The sequence below is a fragment of the Papio anubis genome, chromosome 7 (genome assembly GCF_008728515.1).
Source record: "Papio anubis isolate 15944 chromosome 7, Panubis1.0, whole genome shotgun sequence".
Lineage (NCBI taxonomy): Eukaryota > Metazoa > Chordata > Mammalia > Primates > Cercopithecidae > Papio > Papio anubis.
In genome coordinates this window covers 25,161,763-25,189,361 of record NC_044982.1, presented here as the reverse complement: position 1 = coordinate 25,189,361, position 27,599 = coordinate 25,161,763, and the positions used below count along the sequence as shown (strand labels likewise).

General features: G+C 39.3%; 1 protein-coding gene and 1 pseudogene across 2 annotated transcripts in view; both read right to left on the bottom strand.

Annotated features, from left to right (window-relative positions):
* The window catches only part of SEL1L (SEL1L adaptor subunit of ERAD E3 ubiquitin ligase), a 69,557-nt gene that overhangs the window by 16,367 nt on the left and 25,591 nt on the right, over positions 1–27,599 (bottom strand). Inside the window, exons 4-13 of the mRNA XM_003902131.5 lie at positions 18,217–18,384; positions 16,379–16,484; positions 14,893–15,055; positions 10,512–10,565; positions 10,362–10,421; positions 9,326–9,407; positions 8,807–8,961; positions 5,432–5,488; positions 2,861–2,929; positions 735–812 (exon numbers count right to left, since the gene is read on the bottom strand). Of these exons, the coding sequence (XP_003902180.1) occupies positions 735–812; positions 2,861–2,929; positions 5,432–5,488; positions 8,807–8,961; positions 9,326–9,407; positions 10,362–10,421; positions 10,512–10,565; positions 14,893–15,055; positions 16,379–16,484; positions 18,217–18,384 (992 nt within the window). The remainder of the gene's footprint in view (positions 1–734; positions 813–2,860; positions 2,930–5,431; positions 5,489–8,806; positions 8,962–9,325; positions 9,408–10,361; positions 10,422–10,511; positions 10,566–14,892; positions 15,056–16,378; positions 16,485–18,216; positions 18,385–27,599) is intronic.
* Positions 11,113–12,458, bottom strand: LOC108586932 (annotated as a pseudogene). Its single transcript, XR_001904950.3, has one exon. The product of XR_001904950.3 is annotated as a non-histone chromosomal protein HMG-14 pseudogene (transcript).

Sequence of the window (27,599 nt, the reverse complement as noted above, 5' to 3'; positions counted from 1 at the left end):
TTTTCATTGGTAACATCCCACCCCAATAAAGAGGGAAGGTATCAAGGAACATCTTGTAATAAGAGCATAATCATGTAATAATAGCAATGCTGCTATCAGGTGACAAAAATATATACTTAGGATTATTGGAGTGTCATAGAGCAAAGAGAATCACTGTTTTGGGATTAGAAAAAAAAAGAATCTAGAATTTGCCTAAACTTAGAGGGACAGAAGACATCTTTAAAAAGACTGTCACAGCATTCCTTCGGAAAACATTCAAGTGATATCTGGAACTACAGTAACGTATAATAGTTGACAGAGAGGTAAGTGTACATACTGAAGACATACAAAATTGTAGGTATTCATATGCAGTTTTCTGAGCCAAAGAAAGCCTAAATTATGTACTATGATTATCAAAAGTACCCTATTATGTAGGCTTTTCAATTTCATGTTGCAATATAAATAGGGTAGATTATATAACTTCAAGTTCCACTACTAAAAATCAGTATTTCCCTGATTAGGAAACTTCTCAGTGAAACTTAACAATTAAAAATCAACAGTATGGTCCCTAAGAAAATTGCTTTTTATCAGGAGGGCTTTGTCTAATTAATACATTCACATGAATCATACTTAATAAGCAGTTTCAATAATGTATAGCATGAGTTGACTATGATTAACCTTTTAATATAACAAATTTATTTATTAAAATATTAGCAATAAGGTACACATTTCAGTACACTGAGACAAAGCCTTACCATGTCAGCAGCTTTCTTAAAGTAGTGGAGAGCTGTCTCATTACTCTGAGGTACAATGTCACTTCCTTCCGAATACATCTGGAAAACAGATCCCAATTTCAGTAAGAGCTGTAACCCTTTCTCGAATTACATTTTTCTCCTTTCTCACCTCCTTTCGGGTTTTGTTAGATCTCATGAAATCTTTCCAAAAAATTTAGAATTCCCCACAGGATATTTTAGAATTAAAATCAAAGGCTGGGTACAGTGGCTCATGCCTGTAATCCCAGCACTTTGGGAGGCCAAGGTGGGCAGATCACCTGAGGTCAGGAGTTCGAGACCAGCCTGGCATATGGCAAAACCCCGTCTCTACTAAAAATACAAACATTAGCCAGGCGTGGTGGCATGCACCTGTAATCCCAGCTACTCGGGAGGCTGAGGCAGCAGAATCACTTGAGGCCTGGAGGCTGCGGCTGCAGAGAACTGAGAGCTTGCCACTGCCCTCCAGACTGGGCCACAAAACATGACTTCATCTCCAAAAAAAAAAAAAAAAAAAAAAGAATTAAAAGTAAACCCTTAAAAGCAAACATTTTAATAATTATATATTTATTTTGATGCCATCTCAAATTTATGCCTTATTTGTAAACATGAATACATAAAATCAGCTCATATACTAGTCTCAGAAGAAATCTTTAAGCCCAGCATAAATCATTTTTCTCACTCTACTCCAGGGCAGTCAAATGGTTAGTAAGTTGCTTAGGATCAGATCAGTGATTCAACAAGGAAAGGGGGAGCTGCTTGCAGCATTCATTCTTCTTTCTCCTCTACCACTACTTTCCCCAGGATAAGATCACAAGTGGGTCTTAAGTTCAGGAAACGAAGTAACTAAAAGGTTTATTTGAAAAGGGTTTAAACACTAAACGACTAGAGTATCAGGTATGGAGAATGATAAAGGGCCGAGAGAAAGAAAAACAGAATGGTCAAGACCGCCTTTATTCACATACATGTTAAAGAAACAATACATCTAAAAGATAGCTTTTAAAGACAGTGACAGTAATTGAGAGCAAGAACCAAAAGAGGAATGAAAGGTTCTTAAATGCTTAACAAAAACAGATGGGAAATACCAAGTTCCATGCTACGGAGCAGCTGGAATATTTAAATGTAGTTACCACACCCCAATTACTAGTATGATCATGAGACAAATCATGATGAAATTTCCCTGTTGTAAAAACCTTTGTGATATATTCCATCTAAACTTCCTTACTTCAGGATTTACTTAGAAGTGAAAATACCCATTGATTTACAGTATGTTTCAAAATAATGAAAAAGTTTTGAGATTCTTCCATGACATAGGTAATTTATTTATAAAGTTTCTACACTTAAATGTTCTGTTCCCTTGATTGAGAACATAGCTACAATGAGAAGAGGTGGGTCATGGCTACCACATTTAAGACAATTAAAAGCTCTGCAGATAAATTTCAACAAACTCTAATTGCCTCTATTCAGTATGGAAGGAAACAGGTAACTGTGAGAGTCTTAGCAAAAAACTGCACAGCATCAAGAATACGTTCCTCATTATTGCATACAATACACAAAAAGTAGGAGCTCAATGAGAGTTAATTTCAATGGAGAATTAACATACTGATGAGTAAACAGTATGTTGTGTTTTTTTTTTTTTTTGAGATGGAGTCTCACTCTGTCACCCAGGCTGGAGTGCAGTGGTGCGGTCTCGGCTCACTGCAAGCTCCACCTCCTGGGTTCACACCATTCTCCTGCCTCAGCCTCCCAAGTAGCTGGGACTACAGGCACCCGCCACCATGCCAGGCTAATTTTTTGTATTTTGAGTAGAGACAGGGTTTCACCATGTTAGCCAGGATGGTCTCGATCTCCTGACCTCATGATCCACCCACCTTGGCCTCCCAAAGTGCTGAGATTACAGGCATGAGCCACTGCACCCAGCCGCAAACACTATGTTATATTTAAGTTGCCTAAGAAAATGCCTCTGAACAGCACTTTAAGATAAAATAGTCGTGCACTAGAAATTTTATTTCCAATTTATTTTTGGTAAATTGTTGATCCTGAACACAATACATGCTAATTATGCAAACACCTCTTGCTATTGCATAAAACATTCACAGGATGTACAGTACCTTTCCCAAAAAGGCCATGGCATGTGAATTGCCAGCATTTGCTGCTAAATTGAAGTAATCAAATGCTCTCTGTGAGAAAAGAATTTATTAAAATAATTAGTTTTTAACAGAATCTGCTTTTGACTTTCAGCCAAAATAATTATTTCAGGAACATTTTAAAAATCTTGTTATATATTGCAGTGTTTTAAAAACAAGAATACCCAGTCACGAATATTTTGAAAGAGAAATCGGAACATCTAGAAGTCTTATTTTACCAAATAACTGTACCATTTATCATTAAGTCACTGCATAATTATAGATACAAAGAAATTTCTTATGTCGCCTAAACTTAAGGTCCAAGAAGGCTCCTGTTATTTTTAGGCAAAATGAACATCAGCCTGCTTCAAAGACACATTTAAGAGCAGCTTGACTTCTTTGGTCTATTTCGCTAATGATAACCTGGGAGAAAGGAAAAACTAAGAAGCCTTTCCAAGACATGGAGCATATTTTCATTGTTCTCTAAAGGAATACAATTTCCTCTTGTACTGTTTAGACAAAAATTCTTGACCCTACTTAAAAATCACTTAAGTAAACACACTAGCGTCACAGAAATTCATTATCACCACTCTCAACTATATTGCCGCCCATTTTTTTTAAGGACCTTGTACCACTGGTTATTCCTCTTCTTTTCCTTGCTGACTTAACTTCTTCCTCTTTTGGAACCAGTTCCCCCTCAACCACATTCTATAATCTCATTATCAAAAACTAAAACTCAGCAGGGTGTGGTGGCTCTCACCTGTAATCCCTGCACTTTGGGAGGCCAAGACGGGCGAATCACTTAAGGTCAGGAGTTCGAGACCAGCCTGGCCAACATGGTGAAACCCCGTCTCTACTAAAAATACAAAAATTAGCCTGGCATGGTGGCATGCACCTGTATTCCCAGCTACTTGAGAGGCTGAGGTGGGACAATCAGTTGAAGCCAGGAGGTGGAGGTGGCAGTGAGCCAAGACTGTGCCACTGCACTCCAGCTTGGGTGACAAAGCGAGATCCCGCCTTAAAAATAAATAAATAAATAAAATAAAAAAACTCAAACCAAAACATACAAGATATGTAGCTCCTTTAGACCCCCAATTTCTCTCCAATGATGACTGTTCTATTAGCTACTTCCCTTCACAGCCAAGCTTCTCGAATAAATGGTGACATGCACTTCAATTCACTCTATCATCTAGTCTTAATTGGCTTCCATACGCTACATCAAAAAGACAGCTCGTCAAGGCCACGGATGACCTTCGTATTGCCAATCTAAATTTCAGCTCACCTCACTCCACCTTTCTCTGCAACATTTGGCAGAGTCCATCATGGCTTCCTTCTCAACAGACTCTCAGCTTGGCTTACAAGATGTCACACTCTCCTGGTTTCCATCCTAACTCTACGGGTACCACCTAAGTCTCCTTTGCTGGTTATTTTTCTATCAGTTGACTTCTGAACATTAAAGTTCTTCAGGGCTTAGTTTTGGACTCCATTCTCACTTTGCATTCTCTAAGCCAACTCATCTACTCCCATAGCTTCACACACCATCAAGATGATGGCAACTCCTAAATTTATATTTTCAGCTTCAATCCAGTCTATTCAACTACCTCTGAACACCCTATCCAATGCCTGAACATACCCCTAAAATCTTCTCTCCTTGACCTCAACTTGTTTCTCCTCCAGCAGCTCAATTTAAGCAAATGGCAATACCACCTTATTGGTTGCTTAAGGTATCAGCCCCCCTTCACTCATACTGTATCCATCACTAAGTCCTGTTACATTTACCACCAAATACGTCTTGAATCCATTACTATCTTCCATTACCGTAGTTCTAGTCCAAGCCACATTCTCTCTCACCTGAACTTCTGGAATATTCCCCTCCCTGATCTGCCTGATTTTATTCTTGGGGTCTTCTAATTCATTTTCTATACTGCAGCCAAAGCTCTTTTCAAATCTGAACATGCTGATCTTCGTAGCTCCCTGCAGTGCTACAGGGATATGCTGATGTGATCAGGCTTTGCTTATTTCTGTTTCATGTACTATGGGCAGAGCAGCCACATTCCTGTAGTATGGGCAGACTAGCCATATTCCTTCCTGTCTCTGGGTCTATGCACATACTGTTCTTTTTGGCCTGGAAGGACCTTATCTCCAGTGTCAACTAAAATGTTCTCTACTTCTCTTTATGGGAGTCTTCCCTGCCAAGTGGTACTTCCTATCCATTAACCAATTATTGTATCTTTTGAATTTCCTTTGTAAGAATAACCACAATTTATATTTGGTGTGATCATTTAAAAAATATCTAATGCTCCTATTAAAGCTCCAAAAGGGGAAAGACCAAAATTATTTTGTCCAATATTGCATCCTGCAGTGAATGGCACATAGTAGGCACTAGTATTTGTATTTTTCAGCTTTCTTAGGGGTTGGTTACATCTTGAAAGCTCATTTGTGATGGGTGTTTAAATGACACAAGTTTGATACTGGCATTGACTCAGCAAGAAATATATTGAGAACATCATTTCCTGCTATAACTGAGGTGCAAAGCCCTAGGAACAGGGTAGTTACCTGATGATTCTGTTCTACTCCACGTCCTCCGTGCAGATGCAGTTGTCCCAGACCAACCTGAAAATGATCACAAACAAGGCAAAAGTAAGTGGTAGCATCTGGCACACAATTAAAATCAAACCAACAAGAAATGATTTGGTCGTAAAATGGTTTCTGTTCAGGACTCAAAAAACTAAAAGATTTAGTCTTAACTCCTGAAAATGTTATTCTACTTTAACCTAAAAATTTTGAAAAGGAAAAACGTATACTTGTAATTGCAAAGCACCATTTGCGGCCAGGTGCTGTGGGTCACACCTGTAACCTCGACACTTTGAAAGGTCAAAGGTGAATCACTTGAGCCCAGGAGTTCAAGAACAACCTGGGCATCATCGCAAAATCCTGTCTCTCCAAAAAAAATAGAAAAATTAGCCGGGCGTGGTAGCATATACCTGTAGTCCCCGCTACTTGAAAGCCCGAGGTGGGAGGATCACCTGAGCCTGGAGAGGTCAAGGCTGCAGTGAGCTGTGTTGTGCCACTGCACTCCAGCCTGGGTGACAGAGAGAGACGCTTTCTCAAATAAAAAACAGGCTAGGCACAATGGCTCATGCCTGTAATCCCAGCACTTTGGGAGGCCAAGGCGGGTGGACTCTCTAAGGTCAGGAGTTCAAGACCAGTCTAGCTAACATGGTGAAACCCAGTCTTTACTAAAAATGCAAAAATTAGCTGGGCGTGGTGGTGGATGTCTGTAATCCCAAATACTTGGGAGGCTGAGGCAGGAGAATTGCTTGAACCTGGGAGGCAGAGGTTAAGGTGAGCCAAGATCATGCCACTGCACTCCATCCTGGGCGACAGAGCAAGACTTCGTCTCAAAAAACAAACAAATGAACAAACAAAACAAAAACCAAAAACACAAAGTATCCTGCTAAAGTGGAGGTGAAATCAAGGCATTTTCACATAAATTAAAACTGAATTTGTCCCCAGTGAACCTGCTCTAAAGGAAATACAAATGGGTGCTCTTCAGAAAGAAAGAAACTTACTAGAGGCTGGGAGATACAGTAAGAAATAAGAGCTGGCCAGGTGTGGTGGCTCATGCCTATAATCCCAGCACTTTGGGAGGCTGAGGTGGGCAGGATCACTTAGGCCAGGAGTTCAAGATCAGCCTGGCCAACATGTTGAAACCCCATCTCTACTAAAAATACAAAAAGTAGCTGGGCATGGTGGTGGACGTCTGTAATCCCAAATACTTGGGAGGCTGAGGCAGGAGAATTGCTTGAATCTGGGAAGCAAGAGGTTACGGTGAGCCGAGATAGTGCCACTACACTCCATCCTGGGTGACAGAGCAAGACTTCATCTCAGAAACACAAACAAAACAGAAAACAAAAATACAAAGTATCCTTCTAAAGTGGAGGTGAAATAAAGCATTTTTACATAAATTAAAACTGAATTTGTCCCCAGTGAACCTCCTCTAAAGGAAATACACAAATGGGTGCTTTTCAGAAAGAAGGAAAATTACTAGAAGCTGGGAGATACAGTAAGAAAGAGCTGGCCCAGTGTGGTGGCTCATGCCTGTAATCCCAGCACTTTGGGAGGCCGAGGTGGGCACGATCACTTAGGCCAGGAGTTTAAGATCAGCCTACCAACATGGTGAAACCCCATCTCTACTAAGAATACAAAAATTAGCTGGGTGTGGCGGTGCATGCCTGCATTCCCAGCTATTTGGGGAGGTTAAGGCACCAGAATCGCTTGACCCCAGGAGGCGGAGGTTGTACTGAGCCAAGATAGTGGCACTGGGCAACAGAGCAAGGATCTGTCTCAAAAAATAAAAAAAAATAAAAATAAAAAGCAATGAAAAGGTAAATTTGAAAATAAATATAAATTAATATGGACTGTACAAAACAACAGTATCTCATGGTACCAAAAGATATAAAATCAAACACACACAGAATACTCTGAGATCTCTGTGCTGTCCTGGAAATGGTAAAAGTGCTCATTGTACCAGACTTTGGTAAGTCAAGGATGCATGTTGTGATTGCTAGATAACCACTACAAGAGTAGCCATCATACTAGCAGAGGGGAAGAGATGCAACAGGAAAAAGCACTCAAACCAAAAAAGGGCAAGAAAGGAGAGAAAAGTAAACATGGAAAGCAAGATACACAGAAAGCAAGTAAAACAGAAAATTTTAAGTAAATTAAATTTTACATTAGTGTAAATGACGAGTTGATGGGTGCAGCACACCAACATGGCACAAGTATACATATGTAACAAACCTGCACGTTATGCACATGTACCCTACAACTTAAAGTATAATAATAATAAATAAATTAAAAAAAAAAAAAAAGATGTTGAACAAGTTTATTATAAGTCTATCAGCTAACATTTAGATCTACCTTTCACTACGTTTTTTTTTTCTTAAGACTCCACTGCTAGTCTTTTTTTTTTTTTTTGAGACGGAGTCTTACTGTGTCGCCCAGGCTGGAGTGCAGTGGCCGGATCTCAGTTCACTGCAAGCTCCGCCTCCCGGGTTCACGCCATTCTCCTGCCTCAGCCTCCCAAGTAGCTGGGACTACAGGCGCCGCCACCTCACCCGGCTAGTTTTTTGTATTTTTTAGTAGAGACGGGGTTTCACCGTGTTAGCCAGGATGGTCTCGATCTCCTGACCTCGTGATCCGCCCGTCTCGGCCTCCCAAAGTGCTGGGATTACAGGCTTGAGCCACCGCGCCCGGCCACTGCTAGTCTTAAAACCAACTGTTCTTAATAAGTATCTAATGCTCATCTGTACATGTCCTAAATTAGAAATAATTGCAAACTTAGTGGAAAAAAATGTAAATGTTAAAGTTCTTTTTATTTTAATATCAAAAGAAGCCACAAAACGCGTGTGTGCACACATGGTACTTTGATGGACATTATACAATTTCCATTAAACGAGCTTACTTCTGTTCTTGACCTTGAGAAAATTATGATTTAAGATGAGAAGAAAACATGAACGGTAAATAGCTCTGAAGAGCATCTGATATTGCAAATATTCCAGGGACTTCTTGTTTACAGAAAGTGACAGTTTTCATCATTGGTGACTCTAGTAAGAGCCTTCATCGTCGGTGTTAATGCTGCTCTGTTCAAGCAGTGATTTTTCAGCGGCAGTACATGGGAGAGTCACCTGGACAGTTTCAGGAACCAACGCCTAGGTCCCATCCCACACTAACCGAAATGGAATATCCTAAGAGTGTGAGACTCTTGGTATTTTTTTTTTTAAGGGGCTCAGGTGATTCTAATATGTAGTTCATAATTGCTCAGGGCAATGAAAATGTAACTTACAGATATAAGTGCTTGCTCCTGTCCCCCACAGATTAAAATACACAATGCAGTAAAGATATTTGGTGAGATGTTTAAACACGTACCTGTGCTTGCACATCACCTTTTTCAGCTAGGAACTGGTAATATTGAATCAAATCTTCTTCTAGCATTCCACTGTTCATTCCTGGATTTTCCACTTCATCAGGCAGCCGTATTCTCTGTACTACTGAGCCTCCTGTTAGTGAGATATCACTAGCAACTGAAATAGAGGGATAAAATAATAAGATTGAGGAAAATCAGAAGAACTGTTCCAGAGAGATGTACAATTCTAGCTGCCAAACGCTGACAAACACTATGTTAAAGGAATCTGTTTTTACGGTAGTCTATATAGATCGCAAATCAGTAACCTATTAATAAATTGAACTTTTTTCACAACATAAATAGAACCTAAAGCAAAAAATTATATTTAAAAAAAGTACTTCTGAACCTTAACTAGTTTAAAGATGAGTCTACATAAAACAGCCATTTATAACACTTCAAATACAACAATAAAAATAGAAATGTTTAAAGTTAATTTCAGTTATTTTTTTTTCCCTGAAAGGTAAAAGGGAAAACATAGATACCATGATTGGCAACAAGACGATAGTGAGTCAGTGCAGATTCACAACTCTGGAGGACGCCGATGCCAGCCCAGTATCTGTAACCCTGTAAAACAACTTCACGTGAGGAGGCAGCAGTTTCACGTACCTCAGTGGCATTCTTCGTGGAACAAATCAAGCTAAGCATCCCCAGAATTTTGCTGTCATTTGATCCAAGTACACTAACACCTTATTTATGCTAAGTTTTAGGTTTTGAGGTAATTTATTCAGCAACTTCAACAAGAAGGCCATAGCTAAGAACAAAGAAATAAATAATGTAGTTCCTAGAGCAATCAAAATAGATGTTACAAACTTTATTTTTGAAGTGTGTGCATTTTACTCGTAAGAGAAAAATTATAAGGGCTTTTGCTTAGAACCGGTTTTAATCTTAAGACACAATTTTATCAAAAATGAGTTAATCTTCCAAATTAGCAAAGAAAAAGTAACAGCAAAATAGGGAAAATGAGACTACTGGAAGAAGGCAAAGTGCCATTAGCAATAAATGACCAGAATAAATGGGAAGATAGCTAATCATGAAGAGTAAAAAACAGAAAGTAGAGCTCTCTGGAGTCATTCTGCACAAATAACTTCATGAACTTTAACAATCTTTAGGGCACTGCTGCAAAATAATGTATAATATTTCACGTTCTTTTTCTATAGCCACTATTTATAAAATTTTGAAAAACTAAAGTTTTAAAAATTATGATAATCTAATTAAAAAATGATTCTGACAATTCCAACTCAGAGAAAATTTAAAAAGAGACATTTATCAGATCGCTCTTTTTAGGGGCAATCAGCCAAACTAATCATTTTAAAGAAAAATTGTGGACGCCACCAATTTTCATTTACATGTAGATTCCATGTGTTATATCCATTAACAAGAATTTGAAGGAAGTTCAACTGAGTATTTGGTATTAATACAAGCAAATCTCGATCATGAAAGCTGAAAAAGTTGTGGCTGCTATAAACCACAAATTCTTCTGATATTAATGTTATTAGCCTTCTACTAAAGTCTACTTACCAAAACCATGTGGGCTATTAGATTGCCCCCAAGAGCTCCAAATGTGTAATATACAAGAGCCTGTGAAAGAACAAAAAATGTTTAACTGAACACAGGCACACATTTATTCAATTCAAACTGTAACATGCAATAAAGTTTTAATAGTATTACCTTTGCCTGACTTGAATTAACACCAAGTCCAGAGGCATAGAGAAAGCCAAGAGCCTGAAATAAATGATAAAGTAAGAAATCTTGAGTTGGTGAAGGTATATCCAAGACAGACACAGTTTTATATACTACTAAAAAATGCAAGAGTCTTTAAATGCTAAAAGACTTGAATTCAAGTATGTACAAACGTGGATTAAGGAGCCTTGGAAAAGCATTCAGGGTTTTACACATTACACAATTAAATTAAATGTAACATTAAAAAAAATTTTACTTATTTGTGGCCTTTTTTTTTTGAGACAGAGTCTCACTCTGTCATCCAGGCTGGAGTGCAGGGGCGTGATCTTGGCTCATTGCAACCTCTGCCTACTGGGTTCAAGTGGTTCTCCCACCTCAGCCTCCCGAGTAGCTGGGACTATGTAGAGGCGTATGCCACCGTGCCCGGCTAGTTTTTGTATTTTTTGGTAGAGACAAAGTTTCACTATGTTGGCCAGGCTGGTCTCGAACTACTGACCTGAAGTGATCCAACCGCCTCAGCCTCCCACACTGCTGAAATTACAGGCGTGAGCCACTGTACCCGGCCACAATTAAATGTAACTTTTTTTTTTTCATAATTGAGATTTTATTGGTTGAAGATCAGTACAGACATTTCAATTTGTACATAATTCTTAACATATGTAACGAAATTCTAAAAAGCCATGTATTGTAATTCTTTTTTAAAGTTATTCTAGTGACTTTCCAGCTTAAAATTTGGAAGCAAATTTTCCTTAAGAGGGTATCAAGTACCAGTATCTTCACATGTTGCTCAGCTGTTACATACAGCCCACCAGTTCACAACTGAATAGCATGTACACTACATATTCAAATTTGTAATCTTTCACAGCACAGTAACAAAGTTATTAGGAAAACAGGACTACCACAACCAAACATGTTACAGCGTGCACACAATTCCGACAGGGAGCGCCATGAACAAGGAGTGGTTTTCTTTAGGAAACAATTCTACTAAAAAACAACATGAGAATAGAAGTAATTTAAAATGTTCAAGACATTAAATGCAGGACTGACTCCATATTGCCATTTAATATGCTTTGTATTATAGGATATAAAAACTAACCCCCCATGTATGGAATGTTAAGCTGACACCCAAGACAGTCAAAGCCTCCCATAATTCAATATCCCACACTATTTTCTGGTTGTACCAAAAAATAACCAGCAAATGATTTCACCTCTTAAAAAAAAGCATTTATACTTAAAAAATGGAATGAGGTGGGATTCCCTCCTTCTTAAAAATGTTTCTAGAGCTACTAAAAAACTTGCATTTACAAAATAGTTGATAAAAATATTCTTCTGGATTGTACAAGAAGGGAGACAGGGACCACTGGTAAGACATGGTATATGGTATTAATCAGACTTGGCTTCTTTCTCTCCTGCTTCATCAGAGGCTGGACTCTCCTCAGTTATTGTTTCTCCGCTTTCTGTAGGTAAATCTTCTTTAAAAGGTTTCTTGGTTAGCCACTTCGGCCTGATTTCCCTTTGCTCCACTTTTCCCTTTTATTTGCACTTTTTGGTCTGAAGATTTATCCTTTGCTGCTGCCTTTTTCGGTTTCGCTTCCACTTTTGCAGGAGGTTTAGCTGACAACTGTGCCAATCTCCTCTTGGGCTCTTCCTTGGCGGCCCCTTCGGCGGAGCTGACCTTCCTCCTGGGCATCGTGGCGGCGGGGAAGGCGGGGAAGGCGCGTGCCGGGTGCCTGCGGGCCGCGGCGCATGGAGAGCCTTGGCGAAACTGGGCTGCCTGGCCACTACCACTCCTCCGGCAGCGCGAGCTTCTGAGACCCACAGCGGGGGCGGTGGGAGAACCGGATCAAATGTAACTTTATTTTTATTATTTTTTTCGAGACAGAGTCTTGCTCTGTCGCCTAAGCTGGACTGCAGTGGTGCAATCTCGGCTCACTGCAGCCTCTGCCTCCTGGGTTTAAGCAATTCTCCTGCCTCAGGCTCCCGAGTAGCTGGGATTACAGGTGCTGCCACCATGCCCAGCTAATTTTTTTTTTTTTTTTTAATATTTTTCGTAGAGACGGGGTTTCACCATGTTGGCCAGGCTGGTCTTGAACTTTGACCTTGTGATCCGCCCGCCCTGGCCTCCCAAAGTACTGGGATTACAGGCGTGAGTCACTGCGCCCAGCCAAATGTAAGTTTAAACAACAAACGTTTAGCTTGAAAACAATTTAATATTAACTAGAAAGACAAAGCTGAATACATGTAAACATGACTTTATGAACAACCATTATGAAGACAACTCCCATGATCGGTACATCAGCATATTTCTCTATATATGCAGACAGGAATACACTATGAAAACAGAGAAGATATGAATTACCAAGATAAACTATCCCAGATATAAAAAGAGGCAGCAAGGGGTCAAGTTGAAGGGGTCAAGGGAGAAAGGCTGCTCTACAATGTTAGAGCACACATGATTTTCTAAAAATAAAAACAAAAAATGGAACAAACAATGCATTGGTGAAGTTCAACCTTTTCAATCCTTTGCCTTCTGTGGATCGTCCTTGTTGTTGGAAAGTATAAGCTAACGTGACAAAGGCAGGTGTGGCAGAGACTGCAGTGCTCACTGAAATCATGAGCTCCTCTACATTTCCCAGCTTCTCTGGAGAATCACATGCCTGGGATATGGCTGTCAGGGATGTAAGCCTGAAAACATCCTAATGAATCCTGAGGCTCTCTTTTCTCACTTCATTGTGGCGTGGAAGCCCCGTGTAGCAATCAGTGTAGCTACATAACAGAAACAGCCCATGACCAGGAGTCACTATTCAGAAAAGAGTGACGCCAACAGGAGAGCTACATCAAATCTAGCATGAGCAAGAAACAACTCTCTGTTATTTCAGACAGTTGTAGTTAAGCCACTGTGATTTTCTGGTTTTGTCTGTTGCATCAACTAGAATTAATTTTCATGGAGAGAATGCTTTGCAACATATAAAGTGCTGTGGTTTTGTAAGGTTCTAATATTAGAGGGAACTCACGCCTTATAAAGTAAAACTGTTCTTCAGAGCAGAACGCCTCTGAAATAAAAGAATATATATGTTTTTATATAAACTGATTCACGCAAAGAAGGGAAAAAGTTTTGAAAACAAAGGGGAACCATTAAGATATAATCTGTTTATAATAAAATACTGAGGAAAAAGCTGCAGAATTGTTAGGTATTCAGTTTTAAGAAAACAATTGCTATGACTCCTGTTATTGGTCATATAGTTTGAAAACAGACTTTCCTCGCGATTAGATATTTCATTAATCTTTAAGCAAGTCTCACAGCTTGAATAAACTTGAATTATTGAAGGAATTTTAAATAAATATGATGGTCCCCTAAATCCAGGTGTCAATCTTAGCATTATTAACAGGGAAACAACCAGATATTTTATCAACTGATGTGATACAATGTAGAATACAGAACATCCCTTGTAATGTAGTCTGGCCAAAAATATTTTACTTGTGTTCATCAGCTTTTAGCTGTGACATCCTATTGACAGGAAATACAGGTGATGAAGAAACAAACTAAAAGCCACCATGAAAAAACAAACTGAAGTAGGATATTCTGCAGAAAAACTGGCCCTATCTCTAATACAGACAAAAAAGGCACTGGGGTATACTAGATAACAACAAAATGAAAGGTCGAGTCCTGGACTGAATACTGGTTTGGACAAAACAGGTATAAAGAAAATTTTTGGGTTCAACATCATATGAACATAGTGTGGATATTATGTGACTTAAAATGTGCTGGGATGAAAAGGTGAAGTTCTAGAACAATAGACAGTGATATCTCATTTTAATAAAAATATCATGTGTATATATACACAAAGAAAAAGATCTATTATAGAAGGATGTGCATGCACTAATATATTATTACTCATATTTGGGTGGTACATATGTGATGTGTACTTCTTAGTTTTGTTAGTTTGTATTTCTAGTTTCCTATAATGGACATGTACTGCTTCTGTAATAAAATACTTTTTTAAAAAAAACCCAAGATTAACATGAGCTGCAACATCTGAACTTTGGAAAAATGCAATGGTGAGTAATTTCAGATAAAAAATAATTTGCTTCATATTTCATTCTCTACAGATCTAATTTGGAAAACTACAAATGTAATTGTGGCAAGGCACAACTGCAAAAATGTCTTCACTGACTATAAATGTTCCCAGACTAAGGAAAAAGACTATCCAAGAAGACTGATAAAATGGTTAGCCACAAAATCAGTATTTAAAGATACTTCATCTTCCAGTCGGACTTTTTAAAAGAAGTCAGGACATAAAAGAGTAAATTGCTTTTAAAATGAACAAGTGCTATATGCAGAGAGATTCTTCACTGAGAATGTACTTACAGTCTGTCCCTTGGGAGAGCCTTCCTCAGTCAGCTTCTCAAACATCTCTCTCGCTGCCTGGATATTCTGTGGCAAGTAATCACCAAATAAAAGAGCATATGACACTCTCTCCAGGGCTTTGGTATGGTTCATGCCCGCTGCCTTCTGAAGATACCGATAAGCTCTTTAAATGTAAACAATTAAAAAACAAATTAGTAACGTTCTAAAACTGCCATTAAGTTTTTTTAATCTACTAAAATGCAGCATAATTTCCTTATGTTACAAAACCCCTTTGATAACCTTTTGAGATACGGAGTTTCACTCTTGTTGCCTGGCTGGAGTGCAATGGCATAATCTCGGTTCACTGCAACCTCCACCTCCTGGGTTCAAGCAATTCTCCTGCCTCAGCCTCCTCAGTAGCTGGGATTATAGGCGTGTGCCACTGCACCTGTCTAATTTTGTATTTTTAGTAGAGATGGGGTTTCACCATGTTGGTCGGGCTAGTTTCAAACTCCTGGCCACCTCAGCCTCCCAAAGTGCTGGGATTATAGTCATGAGCCACCACGCCCAGCCACCCCCTCTGATAAATCTTATTTCTATTTGGTCATGTTACTTATATATATATATAAAACATCCTGCTTTTTTATTAAAAAAATTTTTTTTTTGAGACACGGTCTTCCTCTGTTGCCCAGGCAATCACAGCACACTGCAGCCTCTCTACCTTCTAAGATCAAGTGATCCTCCCATCTCAGCCTCCCAAGCAGCGGGACCACAGTGTGCACCATCATGCCTGGCTAATTTTTAATTATTTTTTTAGAGACAGGGTTGCACTATGTTGCCCAGATTGGTTGGCTATTTTGTTTTTCATATGAGGTACCAGTTCTCCCTGTTATCCTAATATCTTGAAATAGTCTAATTATACTAACAGTAATTCTAAAAACTTCTATTAAAAAAAGTTAACCAGATTTGCAGTAAGAGATTACAATATGATGGTGTCCAGTATATTATCTAAAAATAACCGTTGCAATTTTCTTTTTAAATCTTTGCAGACTGTAAAAATGTCAGCTGAAATTAAAAGGACATAAGATGTTACGAGATAATCACTTGTTCTGTTTTTTTTTCCAAGCACAAATTCCTAAATTCCAGTCAAAAATTACAAAGCAAAACCAAAAAAAGTACTTGACAACAATTCTTTTTGTTTTATGTCATTTTGAATTATAAATAGTATATGCATTCTTGGTTCTTAGAAACTACTACAACTTGAGTCAATCATTGCCATTTTACTCACTGTTACTGTAATCAGTACGTGTAACAATTTTACCTTAACAAACTAAAGTGTGGTAAAAGCAATGCTACTAATGCCCGCAAGTCATATTACGTTTTCTTGTAATGGAACTTAAAAAAATCTTCTGTGTCTCTGGTAGTCCATTTTTTAAATAATGTAGTTGCTATTTGTCTCAGTAATGGCCTGTCTTGGGGGAAAAGTGGACTTAGCAGTGCTACCTACTCTCTTTTTTGGCTTTTCTTATTGCTTCCATTAAGGATTTTCATTCCAGTTTGATACATCATTTCTGCTTCCTGCATCTGCCGTCTCTTAGCAGCCTCTTCTTCAGCTAAAAACAAAATGTCAGATGCATTTAAATGGATTTTAATTCTACACCAATTATCAACCATAAGTATTTATTCTTTCTTTTGGGCAGTCATACAAACGTAATGAATGATCTTTCACTATTCTCAAATACGATTCTAAAAACACTTATGTGTGGCCTTTACATGACACAAGACAAAACTTAAAAAAATATATATATATAATTCATTGAAATCACTTTCTTATAGAAATACCAATACCAAGCTACTCTTAGAGGGTACTTTTCTGTTAGAAATGCTAACTTTTAAAAATATAATTCAACTAAAATTTCAGATTATATGTGATACGGTTTGGATCAGTGTCCCCACCAAATCTCACACTGAACTGTAATCCCCAGTGTTGGAGGTGGGGCCTGGTGAGAGGGATGGTTTCTCATGAATGGTTTAGCACCATCCTCTTGGTGCTGTTCTTGTGATAGTAAGTTCTCACGAGATCTGGTCATTTAAAAGTATGTGGCACCTTGCTCCTCACCATCTCTCTCGCTCCTGCTCCCACCATATGAGATGGCTGCATCTCACATGGAAGTTTCCCAAGGCCTCCCCAGAAGCCAAGCAGATGCCAGCATCATGTTTCCTGTACAGCTTGCAGAACCGTGAGCCAATTAAGCCTCCTTTCTTAATAAATTTCCCAGTCTCAGGTATTTCCTTATAGCAGTGTGAGAATGGACTAATACAACATGCCAAGGTCAGCTAAAATAAGGTCTGGACATTAGAACACAGTAGTCAGAAAAATGCTGTTATATCCAAAGGACACTTTAGCTCTATTGGAAATACTGTATATCTTTATGAGGATAAAATATTTGATTAAGTATATAATACAAATTAGTAAAAAATTGATTTTTATTAAATATAGAAACTGATTTAATGTTCAAGTTCACCAATTTTTCAAAATCATATAACACTGAAAATCACAGAACTGTTAAAGATTTTTCAAAAGTTATTTTGCTACTGTAAGAACTCATCAAAAGAAACATATTTCATTAGAACCAGTATTTATAGAAACAGAAGCAAATTCTTCTTATAATATAAAAAAATTCTGGTGCATTAACTGGAGTACCCAGTCACACTGGCCTACATCTAAAGATGGACTATATTTGATGTGCTTCCCCTTTTAGGATTGCCCAAATACTCTGTAAAAGCCATTTTCTTAAAAAAATTGGTATTTAATGGGTTATGTTCAAGATTTTCTGTTGTTTTTTCATAGTTAGAAAGTTTTTCCTGAACATAGCTTTCCTTAGAGGTCAGCATCTTTATAATGACATTAACACTAAAGATGGTTAAATATACTGTATTTGTCAAATGTTACCCTGGCATAGCATATTTCACTCTAAGTATTTTTTAAAAGTTATTTATTTTTCTTCTAATCACTATTAATCTTCTCCATAATGGCCCAGTTTCCTTTACTGTCCCCCAAAAGTTTTATGTTAATTTACCAGCCTGAAGGGTTTAACAAAACAATCTGTGTATACCAATGGAAAACCATCTCCAAAAAAATGTGAGTGTGACTTGAATGACACAGCCTGAAACTAAATACACCATATGCTTCCCACTCTTAAGTCCACTCTTTAAGGCTATAACGACATTAGCAATGTTGGCCATTTCTGACCAATGTGGAAAAGGATGACTAGAAAAAGGCCTTAAAAACATTGCCCTAGACATAAAGCAATGCAGATCTGCCTCCTACTGAGCAATACTTACTTTCACAAAAGCCCCACTTTTCATCTGCTTTGTAGTCATAGGTTGTAGCACACCACAGTCTGCCATCTTCCCTCCCATCTGATGTACATTCATCATATTCCTTATCCAGGAAAAGAAAAGGGAAGTGGCAGGGCTCCCCATGTGCTGTGCCTTCAATGGCGGTCAAAGCTGGAATGACAAGAAATAAAAATCTCAACATGAACAACACCTCTGGTATTCATGGATTCAATGCCATCAATTTTGGCTGTTAGAATTTGAAGCAAAGATTCATGATGCCTGATTTGTAATCGGGAACATAAAAGGGCTAGCAAAGATTTTGATTAGGGAGGACTCGGTTTAGTTAATTTAGTGAGCATGGCTAGCTGATTACTTAGCATCTGTGTCTAGGTTAGACTTTCTGAAGTTCCTGATATATAACCTTAGAATATTAAAAGTCTACTGTAAAACTCCTGCCCAAAAAGCAAGCACAAAAAATAGGCAAAATGCAAGTGAATCAATTCTACTGCTCAGCAAAGCTCTCTCTTGTTTCTGAATGCCAGAAGTCAATTTCTTCAGTAATACTGAGTTATATAGGGAAAATGCTCCCCCCAAGGCAAAGTTAACCACTCACATACTCCTCTGCAATCCTGTGGCATTTTATTACAGTACTTATCCCATGTATGGAAGTTACTTCTTTACCATACTCTGGTTCTCACTGGACTTTGAGCTTGTAAAGGGTAGAGACTGCATCTGTAATTTATTCTATAAATTATTTCTGAGTATCTCTTAGGTGTCGGAAATCATGCTAGGTGCTAGAAATGAGGTGGATCAGAGGTCTCTGCTACACACAACTTACTGCCTAGCCAGGAAGGGGGATATTAAGCAAATGTGTGATGGATGCTATGGAAAGGAAAGCCTCCCCTCTCAGGAACTGAGGTTTCAACTGAACCTCAAGGGCGTGCAGGAGTAGCAGTGAATGAAAGACTCGGGGGTGGGGTGGGTAGGAGTACTCTAACAGGTGCTAAGGTGGCAAAAATCAATGAGTGGCAAAGTGGACAAGAGAAGAGGCTAAAGCGGCACGAGGAAGCCAGACTGGGGAAAACCTTACAAGTCTTAATAAGGAGTTCGAACTTTTATCCTGAGAACAACGGAAACTCACTGAAAAGTTCTGCGTAGGAGTGACATGCTCACACTTTATTAGAAGAGTGGAAAGTATGTAAAAAGTAAGGCTGGATGTAAGGTGACCAGTTTAAAGGTTGTAACAGTAGTCTGAGAGGCATTGGTAGCCCAGAGAGGGGAATGGAATGGAAGATGTGGATGTACTCAAGTGATGTTAAGGAGGTAGATATGGTACCACTTTCCAGATGTGTGGATAAGAGGAAAGTTGAGTCAAGGAAGACACCCAGATGCTTTAGGGGTATATACATGGTTGCCCTTACTAAGATACAGAATTCTAAAGGAGGAGTAGGTTACCGGGTAGGTACTGCTATATTCAACGTGGCTACTAAACAAACAAACAACAAACAAAAAAAAACCCCACAAAAAACAACAGCAAAAACAAAAAAAACACAAGTGAAAATGTTTTAGACATGTTTCAGTCATAGATAAAAAAAAAAAAAAAATTCTCCAGTACACAGATAATAGTTGAATTCAAGGGTATGCATAAGAATGCTGCATGAGATGTATATGAGAACACCAGAGGTCCAGGACTAAGCCTAAAACCATACACAGTAGGTATGAGCCCATGTCAACTTCCACTAGTTGCTTTTACATGGAGAATTTAATTGGGTAGCAGAGCTTGGTGATGAAGGGTCTAGGTTCTGGAGTCAGAACATTTGATGCAAATCCTACCACTTATTAGATGTGTGCTTGGAGCAAATTATTTAATCTCTTAAGATTACTTAGCGATAACTTCCTTATCTCCAAATAGGAATAACAGTCCTTATTGCATTGGGCTGTTTGCAAAGAATGACTGAGATAATACATGTAAAGGATTCATCATGGTGCCTATCACTTTAGGTAATAAGAGTCCAAGAGATGACAGCTGCTATTATTATTATGGGCACCCCCGCTCTGAAGGCTAGAAAGTATCCCTTCTTTCTTTCCAGTGTAAAAAAAGGCATATCCTACTATACTAATTTAAAAAATATTTTCAATAAGCTATGAGAGACAAAATGAATTTCAAATGGTTTACACCAAGTAAATGTCACTCATCCTGGTAATAAGAGGCAAATAACTTTTTTACCTTTGCTTTGTCTATGTTTTAAAGCTGGAGGGATCATGCTACCTGACTTCAAACTATACTACAAGGCTACAGAAACCAAAACAGTATGGTACTGGTACCAAAACAGAGATATAGGCCAATGGAACAGAACAGAGTCCTCAGAAATAATACCACACATCTACAGCCATCTGATCTTTGACAAACCTGACAAAAACAAGAAATGGGGAAAGGATTCCCTATTTAATAAATGGTGCTGGGAAAATTGGCTAGCCATAAGTAGAAAGCTGAAACTGGATCCTTTCCTTATTCCTTATACGAAAATTAATTCAAGATGGATTAGAGATTTAAAATGTTAGACCTAATACCATAAAAACCCTAGAAGAAAACCTAGGTAATACCATTCAGGACATAGGCATGGGCAAGGACTTCATGTCTAAAACACCAAAAGCGACGGCAACAAAAGCCAAAATTGACAAATGGGATCTAATTAAATTAAAGAGCTTCTGCACAGCAAAAGAAACTACCATCAGAGTCAACAGGCAACCTACAGAATGGGAGAAAATTTTTGGAATCTACTCATCTGACAAAGGGCTAATATCCAGAACCTACAAAGAACTCAAACAAATTTACAAGAAAACAACCAACCAACCCCATCAAAAAGTGGGCAAAGGATATGAACAGACACTTCTCAAAAGAAGACATGCATACAGCCAACAGACACATGAAAAAATGCTTGTCATCACTGGCCATCAGAGAAATGCAAATCAAAACCACAATGAGATATCATCTCACACCAGTTAGAATGGCAATCATTAAAAAGTCAGGAAACAACAGGTGCTGGAGAGGATGTGGAGAAATAGGAACACTTTTACACTGTTGGTGGGATTGTAAACTAGTTCAACCATTGTGGAAAACAGTATGGTGATTCCTCAATGATCTAGAACTAGAAATGCCACTTGACCCAGCCATCCCATTACTGGGTATATACCCAAAGGATTATAAATCATGCTGCTATAAAGACACATGCACACGTATGCTTACTGCAGCACTATTCACAATAGCAAAGACTTGGAATCAACCCAAATGTCCATCAGTGACAGATTGGATTAAGAAAATGTGGCACATATACACCATGGAATACTATGCAGCCATAAAAAAGGATGAGTTCGTGTCCTTTGTAGGGACATGGATGCAGCTGGAAACCATCATTCTCAGCAAACTATCGCAAGAACAGAAAACCAAACACCGCATGTTCTCACTCATAGGTGGGAATTGAACAATGAGATCACTTGGACTCGGGAAGGGGAACATCACACACTGGGGCCTATTATGGGGATGGGGGAGGGGGGAGGGATGGCATTGGGAGTTATACCTGATGTAAATGATGAGTTGATGGGTGCTGACGAGTTGATGGGTGCAGCACACCAACATGGCACAAGTATACATATGTAACAAACCTGCACGTTGTGCACATGTACCCTAGAACTTAAAGTATTAAAAAAAAAAAAAAAAGGATCTCTAATGCAATGTATAGGCAAGGAATCCTTTAGTAACAACTTCAGAGGAGTCATTCTGACTACAGAATTTGGAAAGGACATCCCTATACACCGCTACTAGATCCAAACCTGCCGCTGCTTTAGAAAGACAGTGTCTGAGAGTCAGGCATGGTGGCTCACGCCTGTAATCCCAGCTTTTTGGGAGGCTGAGGTGAGCGGATCACTTGAACCCAGGAGTTTGAGACCAGCCTGGGCAACATGGTGAAATCGTCTCTACTAAAAATTCAAAAAATTAGCTGGGCGTGGCAGTAGACACCTGTAGTCTCAGCTACTTGGGAGGCTAAGGCAGGAGGATCACTTGAACCTGGGAGGCGGAGACTGCAGTGAGCTGAGAAAGTGTCTGTAGAACTGCAGTTTGTAAACCTGAATTTCAAATTAAATAGCAAATGACGGTTTAAAAGAATACTTCTATGATAATAGAAATCTTTGTCTTAAAAACAAATAGCTTATCATAGGAATTCTAGTTTGCCAAAACTTATATTTTCTAAGTATTTCAAATATATGAAATAATTCCTTTTCATGTGATGAACTATATGACAGAAAAGAAACCGGAGAGAGTAAAAAATTTTTTGACAACAAAAGGTTTTCATCTACTGCTGATTCAGCACTGACATAAGCAGGAAGAAACCCCATGAGGCACTTGCTTCAATTTAGTCAAAACTGCAACCTGTCAAAATAATTCATTAGTGAGTTACTACAATGAAAATTTGTTTCTCTCAGCTACCTTCTCCAAGGGAAATCACAATATGGAAAGTGTTATTACCTTTTAAACTTGTTTTAAAATCTTCCAAAAGTTATTGGTTGGGACTCCCTAGTTTCAAATTGATTATCTCAAACAGAAACTCCTCACAGTAGTTTTAATTTCAGTTAATTTTCTTTCTATGGAGAAATTCTGCAATAATTTCAAAGCCATCCTTTTAAAAACCTCCACAAGAACAGTGTCAATTTTAAAAACAAGGCAATCACTGCTCCGGTATAATGAAGCTGACAGGTTATGCAATTTAAATTAGCGATAACCAGTAATCAAATCTGACACCATGAAAGGGAAAAATGGGTTCTCAGTTCTGCAGCTTCATGTAAAATTCACATTTTCTAAATAATGAATCATATTTTGGCTCTACAATTAGTGACACAGTATCCCAATCTATTTGGACCTCAAGAGTAAGATATTTATAGTACAGAACTTATTGTAATACTGAACAGAATGCTTTACACTTCAACTGGTAGAAATCTGCTCTTGCAAAGTCAATTAAAATCAGTCAAGAAAGTAAGAAAAAGCAAAAAGCAAAACAGAACTGAAAATATTCAGTGTTGGCCAGAAGATGGGTAAATGAGTATGAAGACAGTGTCTGAGAGTCAGGCACGGTGACGATGGCTCACGCCTGTAATCGCAGCAAGTGAATATATTAATACAATCTCTTCAAGAGAGGCATTTGGTAATACCAATTAGAATGTAAAGGTCCATATCTTTAGATCCAGCTTTTCTACTTCTAGGATGTTTACTTAAAAAAATGTTCCCAATAACACACACAGAGATTATGTGCAAGAGAATACTTGTACAGTATCCTAATTTTAAAAACATAAAACCAAATGAACTCAAAGATCTACTGATAGGAAACTGGGAAATACACTATGGGGCAGCCATTAAATGAAAACCAGGGCATTGTCAACATGGAAGGATTTAAAGGTCCCTAGAGAGTAGTGGAGAGGGCGGGGGTGGGGGGTGGGGAAGAGGATCAAAGGCTGAGTCCTGAGGCAAGCTCGGGTTTCACCATCAGACAAATTCTCAGGAATCAGCAGCCAAGTGAAGAAAGTATCTTCAGGGAAAAGAACGATACTAGTGAGGGGTTAAGATGAGGACCAGGAACCAACCAGGTATTCAGCAATTAGAATGTGACTGGTGGAGAAGAGTAGATTTAGTAGTCTGGAGAAGGCTCAAGTCTTGCTGGAGCTGGATTAGAGAACAGGAAGAGACAAAGCGAAATCAGTGATTAAAGAGAACCCTTTCAAAGAATTATGCTACAAATGGGAGTAGAGGAGTGGGATGGTAGCTGGAGGGGGACTAAGGGACATAAGATTTTTGTTTTTAACAGATAAGATATTACAGTATGCTTGATGCTTGAACATTGAAGGAAAGAATCCAAGAGATAAAAAAGGTAAACATGGCTAGAATGCTGATCTCTCTCTCTCTCTATATATATATACACATATATATAGAATTAAAGGCTAGGTGTGGTGTGGCTGGGATCTACAAGGATGGTCTCCTAAAGGAGTTTCCTTGCACAAATAATTTTCTTGTAAAACCAAATCAAACCAAAGAAACAACAATAACAAAAAAAGCCTTTTCATGAAAGTCCGGACCTGCTGCAGGCAACTGCCTATGTCTTCTATCTTCTGTTTAATCTGATTGCTAGGATAAAGGTCGTTCCTTCCCTGCCATCCCCACTTAAGCAACAATGAAGTAGAAATCATTCTATTGCTCAACAACTTGCTGCAGAACCTAATTTTAAGCAAGATGTAGTCAGTTTAAACTCAGTTCCTTTTTGTGCCATTTAAAATAGACCAAGATGCCAATTACTCTATTTTTCTTTTTTAAGGCTATAAGGATGTGTTTACTGCAGAGACAAACACTAAGAAAGTATACAAAATTAAAGAAAAGTGACAGTTATCTTTACCTATCACTTCAAGTTATTTCTGTCTAGAGGTAATGACAGTTAGTGAAAAAAGTTCTGGACCTTTTTCAGTTGCAAACTTATTTTTACAAATGGCTTATTTTCACATAAAGGATTTGTGATGGTTAATTTTGTGTGTCAACCTGGCTGGGCCATAGTGCCCAGATATTCAGTATATCATTGTTTTGGATGTTTCTATGAAGGTGATTTTTGGATGAAATTAATATTTAAATTGGTGGACTCTGAATAAAGCAGATTATCCTCCATGATGTGGGTGGATGTCGCCCAATCAGTTGAAGGACTGAGTAGAAAGAAGACTGAACCCTATAAAGAAGAAATTCTCCAAGCAAATGGCCTTTGGTTCTGTTTCTCTGGAGAACTGTGACTAATACAAGATCATACTAACTGAACTACTTTTCAATAGGACATTTTTTTGCTTAACATATCATTGACATTCTTGTAGGTGGCAGACAGGGCAGACTGCCTCATTACCGATTCTGAACCACTTCCCCAGATGATAGTTTCAGAATTCTCCTAGTGTCTTCCGAAAATGCTTCTGCTTTTCTGATGCAGGCAACATTTCTTCCTGAGGACCCAGGCCCTGAAGGTGCAGCCACTATCAGATTTGACCACATGGAACAAACATGAGGATGAAGCCAGTCTACTTGAGGAGCTGAACAGAAGAAAGGGAGAGCTGGAGTCTCTGATGGCACAAGTCCTGAACTGCCTGTGTTCTACTTACATGAGCCAAATAAACCTCTGGTTCTGCCATTGTCTGACGGATTTTCTTATTTACAAGAAAACATGTTCCTTTTAAAATGGCTGAGTATTCTATAACAGGCAATACCACAAAGTAATCATTCTCCTTATGATGGCCATTTAATTATTCATTCATGATCAACAAATGTTTACTGAGATGATATGCAGAAAATAATTAGCACAGCAAATCTAACTAGTTATCCTTTGAAAGACTGCTTATCACGTGGCTGTCAGTTGCCATCAAGGAACTTAGATTTTGGAAGGGTTCCCACTGAGAGGTGAAGTCAGCTGGGCTACTGGGTAGGGTGGGGACTTGGAGAACTTTTCTGTCTAGCTAAAGGATTGTAAACACACCAACCAGCGCTCTGTGTCTAGCTAAAGGTTTGTAAACACACCAATCAGTACTCTGTAAACATGCACCAATCAGCGCGGTGTCTAGCTAAAGGTTTGTAAATGCACCAATCAGCACTCTGTAAAAACAGACCAATCAGCTCTTCAAAAAATGGACCAACCAGCAGGATGTGGGCGGGGCCAAATAAGGGAATAAAAGCTGGTTACCTGAGCCAGCAGCAGCAACCCGCTTGGGTCCCCTTCCACACTGTGGAAGCTTTGTTCTTTTGCTCTTCACAATAAATCTTGCTGCTGCTTACTCTTCGGGTCTGCGCTACCTTTATGAGCTGTAACACTCACTGCAAAGGTCTGTGGCGTCACTCCTGAAGTCAGTGAGACCATGAACCCACTGGGAGGAATAAACGACTCCAGACGCGCCACCTTTAAGAACTGTAACACTGGCTGGGCGCGGTGGCTCAAGCCTGTAATCCCAGCACTTTGGGAGGCCGAGACGGGCGGATCACGAGGTCAGGAGTTCGAGACCATCCTGGCTAACACGGTGAAACCCCGTCTCTACTAAAAAATACAAAAAACTAGCCGGGCGAGGTGGTGGGCGCCTGTAGTCCCAGCTACTCGGGAGGCTGAGGCAGGAGAATGGCGTAAAAACCCAGGAGGCGGAGCTTGCAATGAGCTGAGAGATCCGGCCACTGCACTCCAGCCTGGGCGACACAGCGAGACTCCGTCTCCAAAAAAAAAAAAAAAAAAAAAAGAACTGTAACACTCACTGCGAGGGTCTGTGGCTTCATTCTTGAAGTCAGCGAGACTAAGAAGGAATAAATTCTGGACACATTTTGGTGACCATGAAGGGACAATCACCAAGCAGTGAGTACCATCGGACCCCTTTCGCTTGCTATTCTGTCCAATTTTCCTTAGAATTCGGGCACTAAATACCGGCACCTGTTGGTCAGTTAAAAGCGACTAGCGTGGCCACCGGACTAAAGACATGGGTGTCAGGCTTTCTGGGAAAGAGCTCTCTAACAACCCCCAACTCTTCGGAGTTGGGAGTGTTGGTTTGCCTGGAACCAGCTTCTGCTTTCCCTGTACTTCTGGGCTGAGCCGAAGGTGGACAGAGAGGAAAGCCATTCAGTTCCGGGGTCCGGACAACAACTTGGTTGACCTTGCGGCCATGAGTGGAACTCTCAAAGTCACATTGCCCAAGCGAGACTCACCCATCTATCCTATCTATCCTGACCCTTGCCTCCTGGGTCCTAATGCTTGTCAGACAAACTTCCTCTCGCCTCTCTTATCTGAGGCTAGTCCTGCTTCTAAAAACCACTCCCTATCTCTGGTGCTTTTCTAGTTTCTCCTATAAGAATGATTTCTAGTATATACTCCAGGACTCTATTCCCTTCTTTAGGCACCTGGGCTCACTAGTCAGAGACACACAATTTTTGCCCAAAGCCCGGTCGGGGTGGGGGACTATCTTATCTGGAATTTTAGGGTCCCTCCTCAGGCTAGTGGGCCTAACAAAAGGTATTCCTGAAGCTAGGATATGGGGAGCCTCAGAAATGATACCCTTCTGATTCAAGTGAGGACAAAAGGCATCACTCTTCCAACTCTGGAGATCCTTCCCCTCACTTAGGGTATGCCCCACTTCACTTTTGGGGCATAATATCTTTATAGGATATGGGTAAAGTCCCAATACTAACAGGAGAATGCTTAGGACTCTAAAAGGTTTTCGAGACTGCGTCAGTAAGGGTCACTAAATCCGATTTTTCTTGGTCCTCTTTGTAGTCTAGGAGTAGAGGCAAGGGTGCAGGTTTTCGAGAATGCATTGGTAAAGGCCACTAAATCCGACCTTCC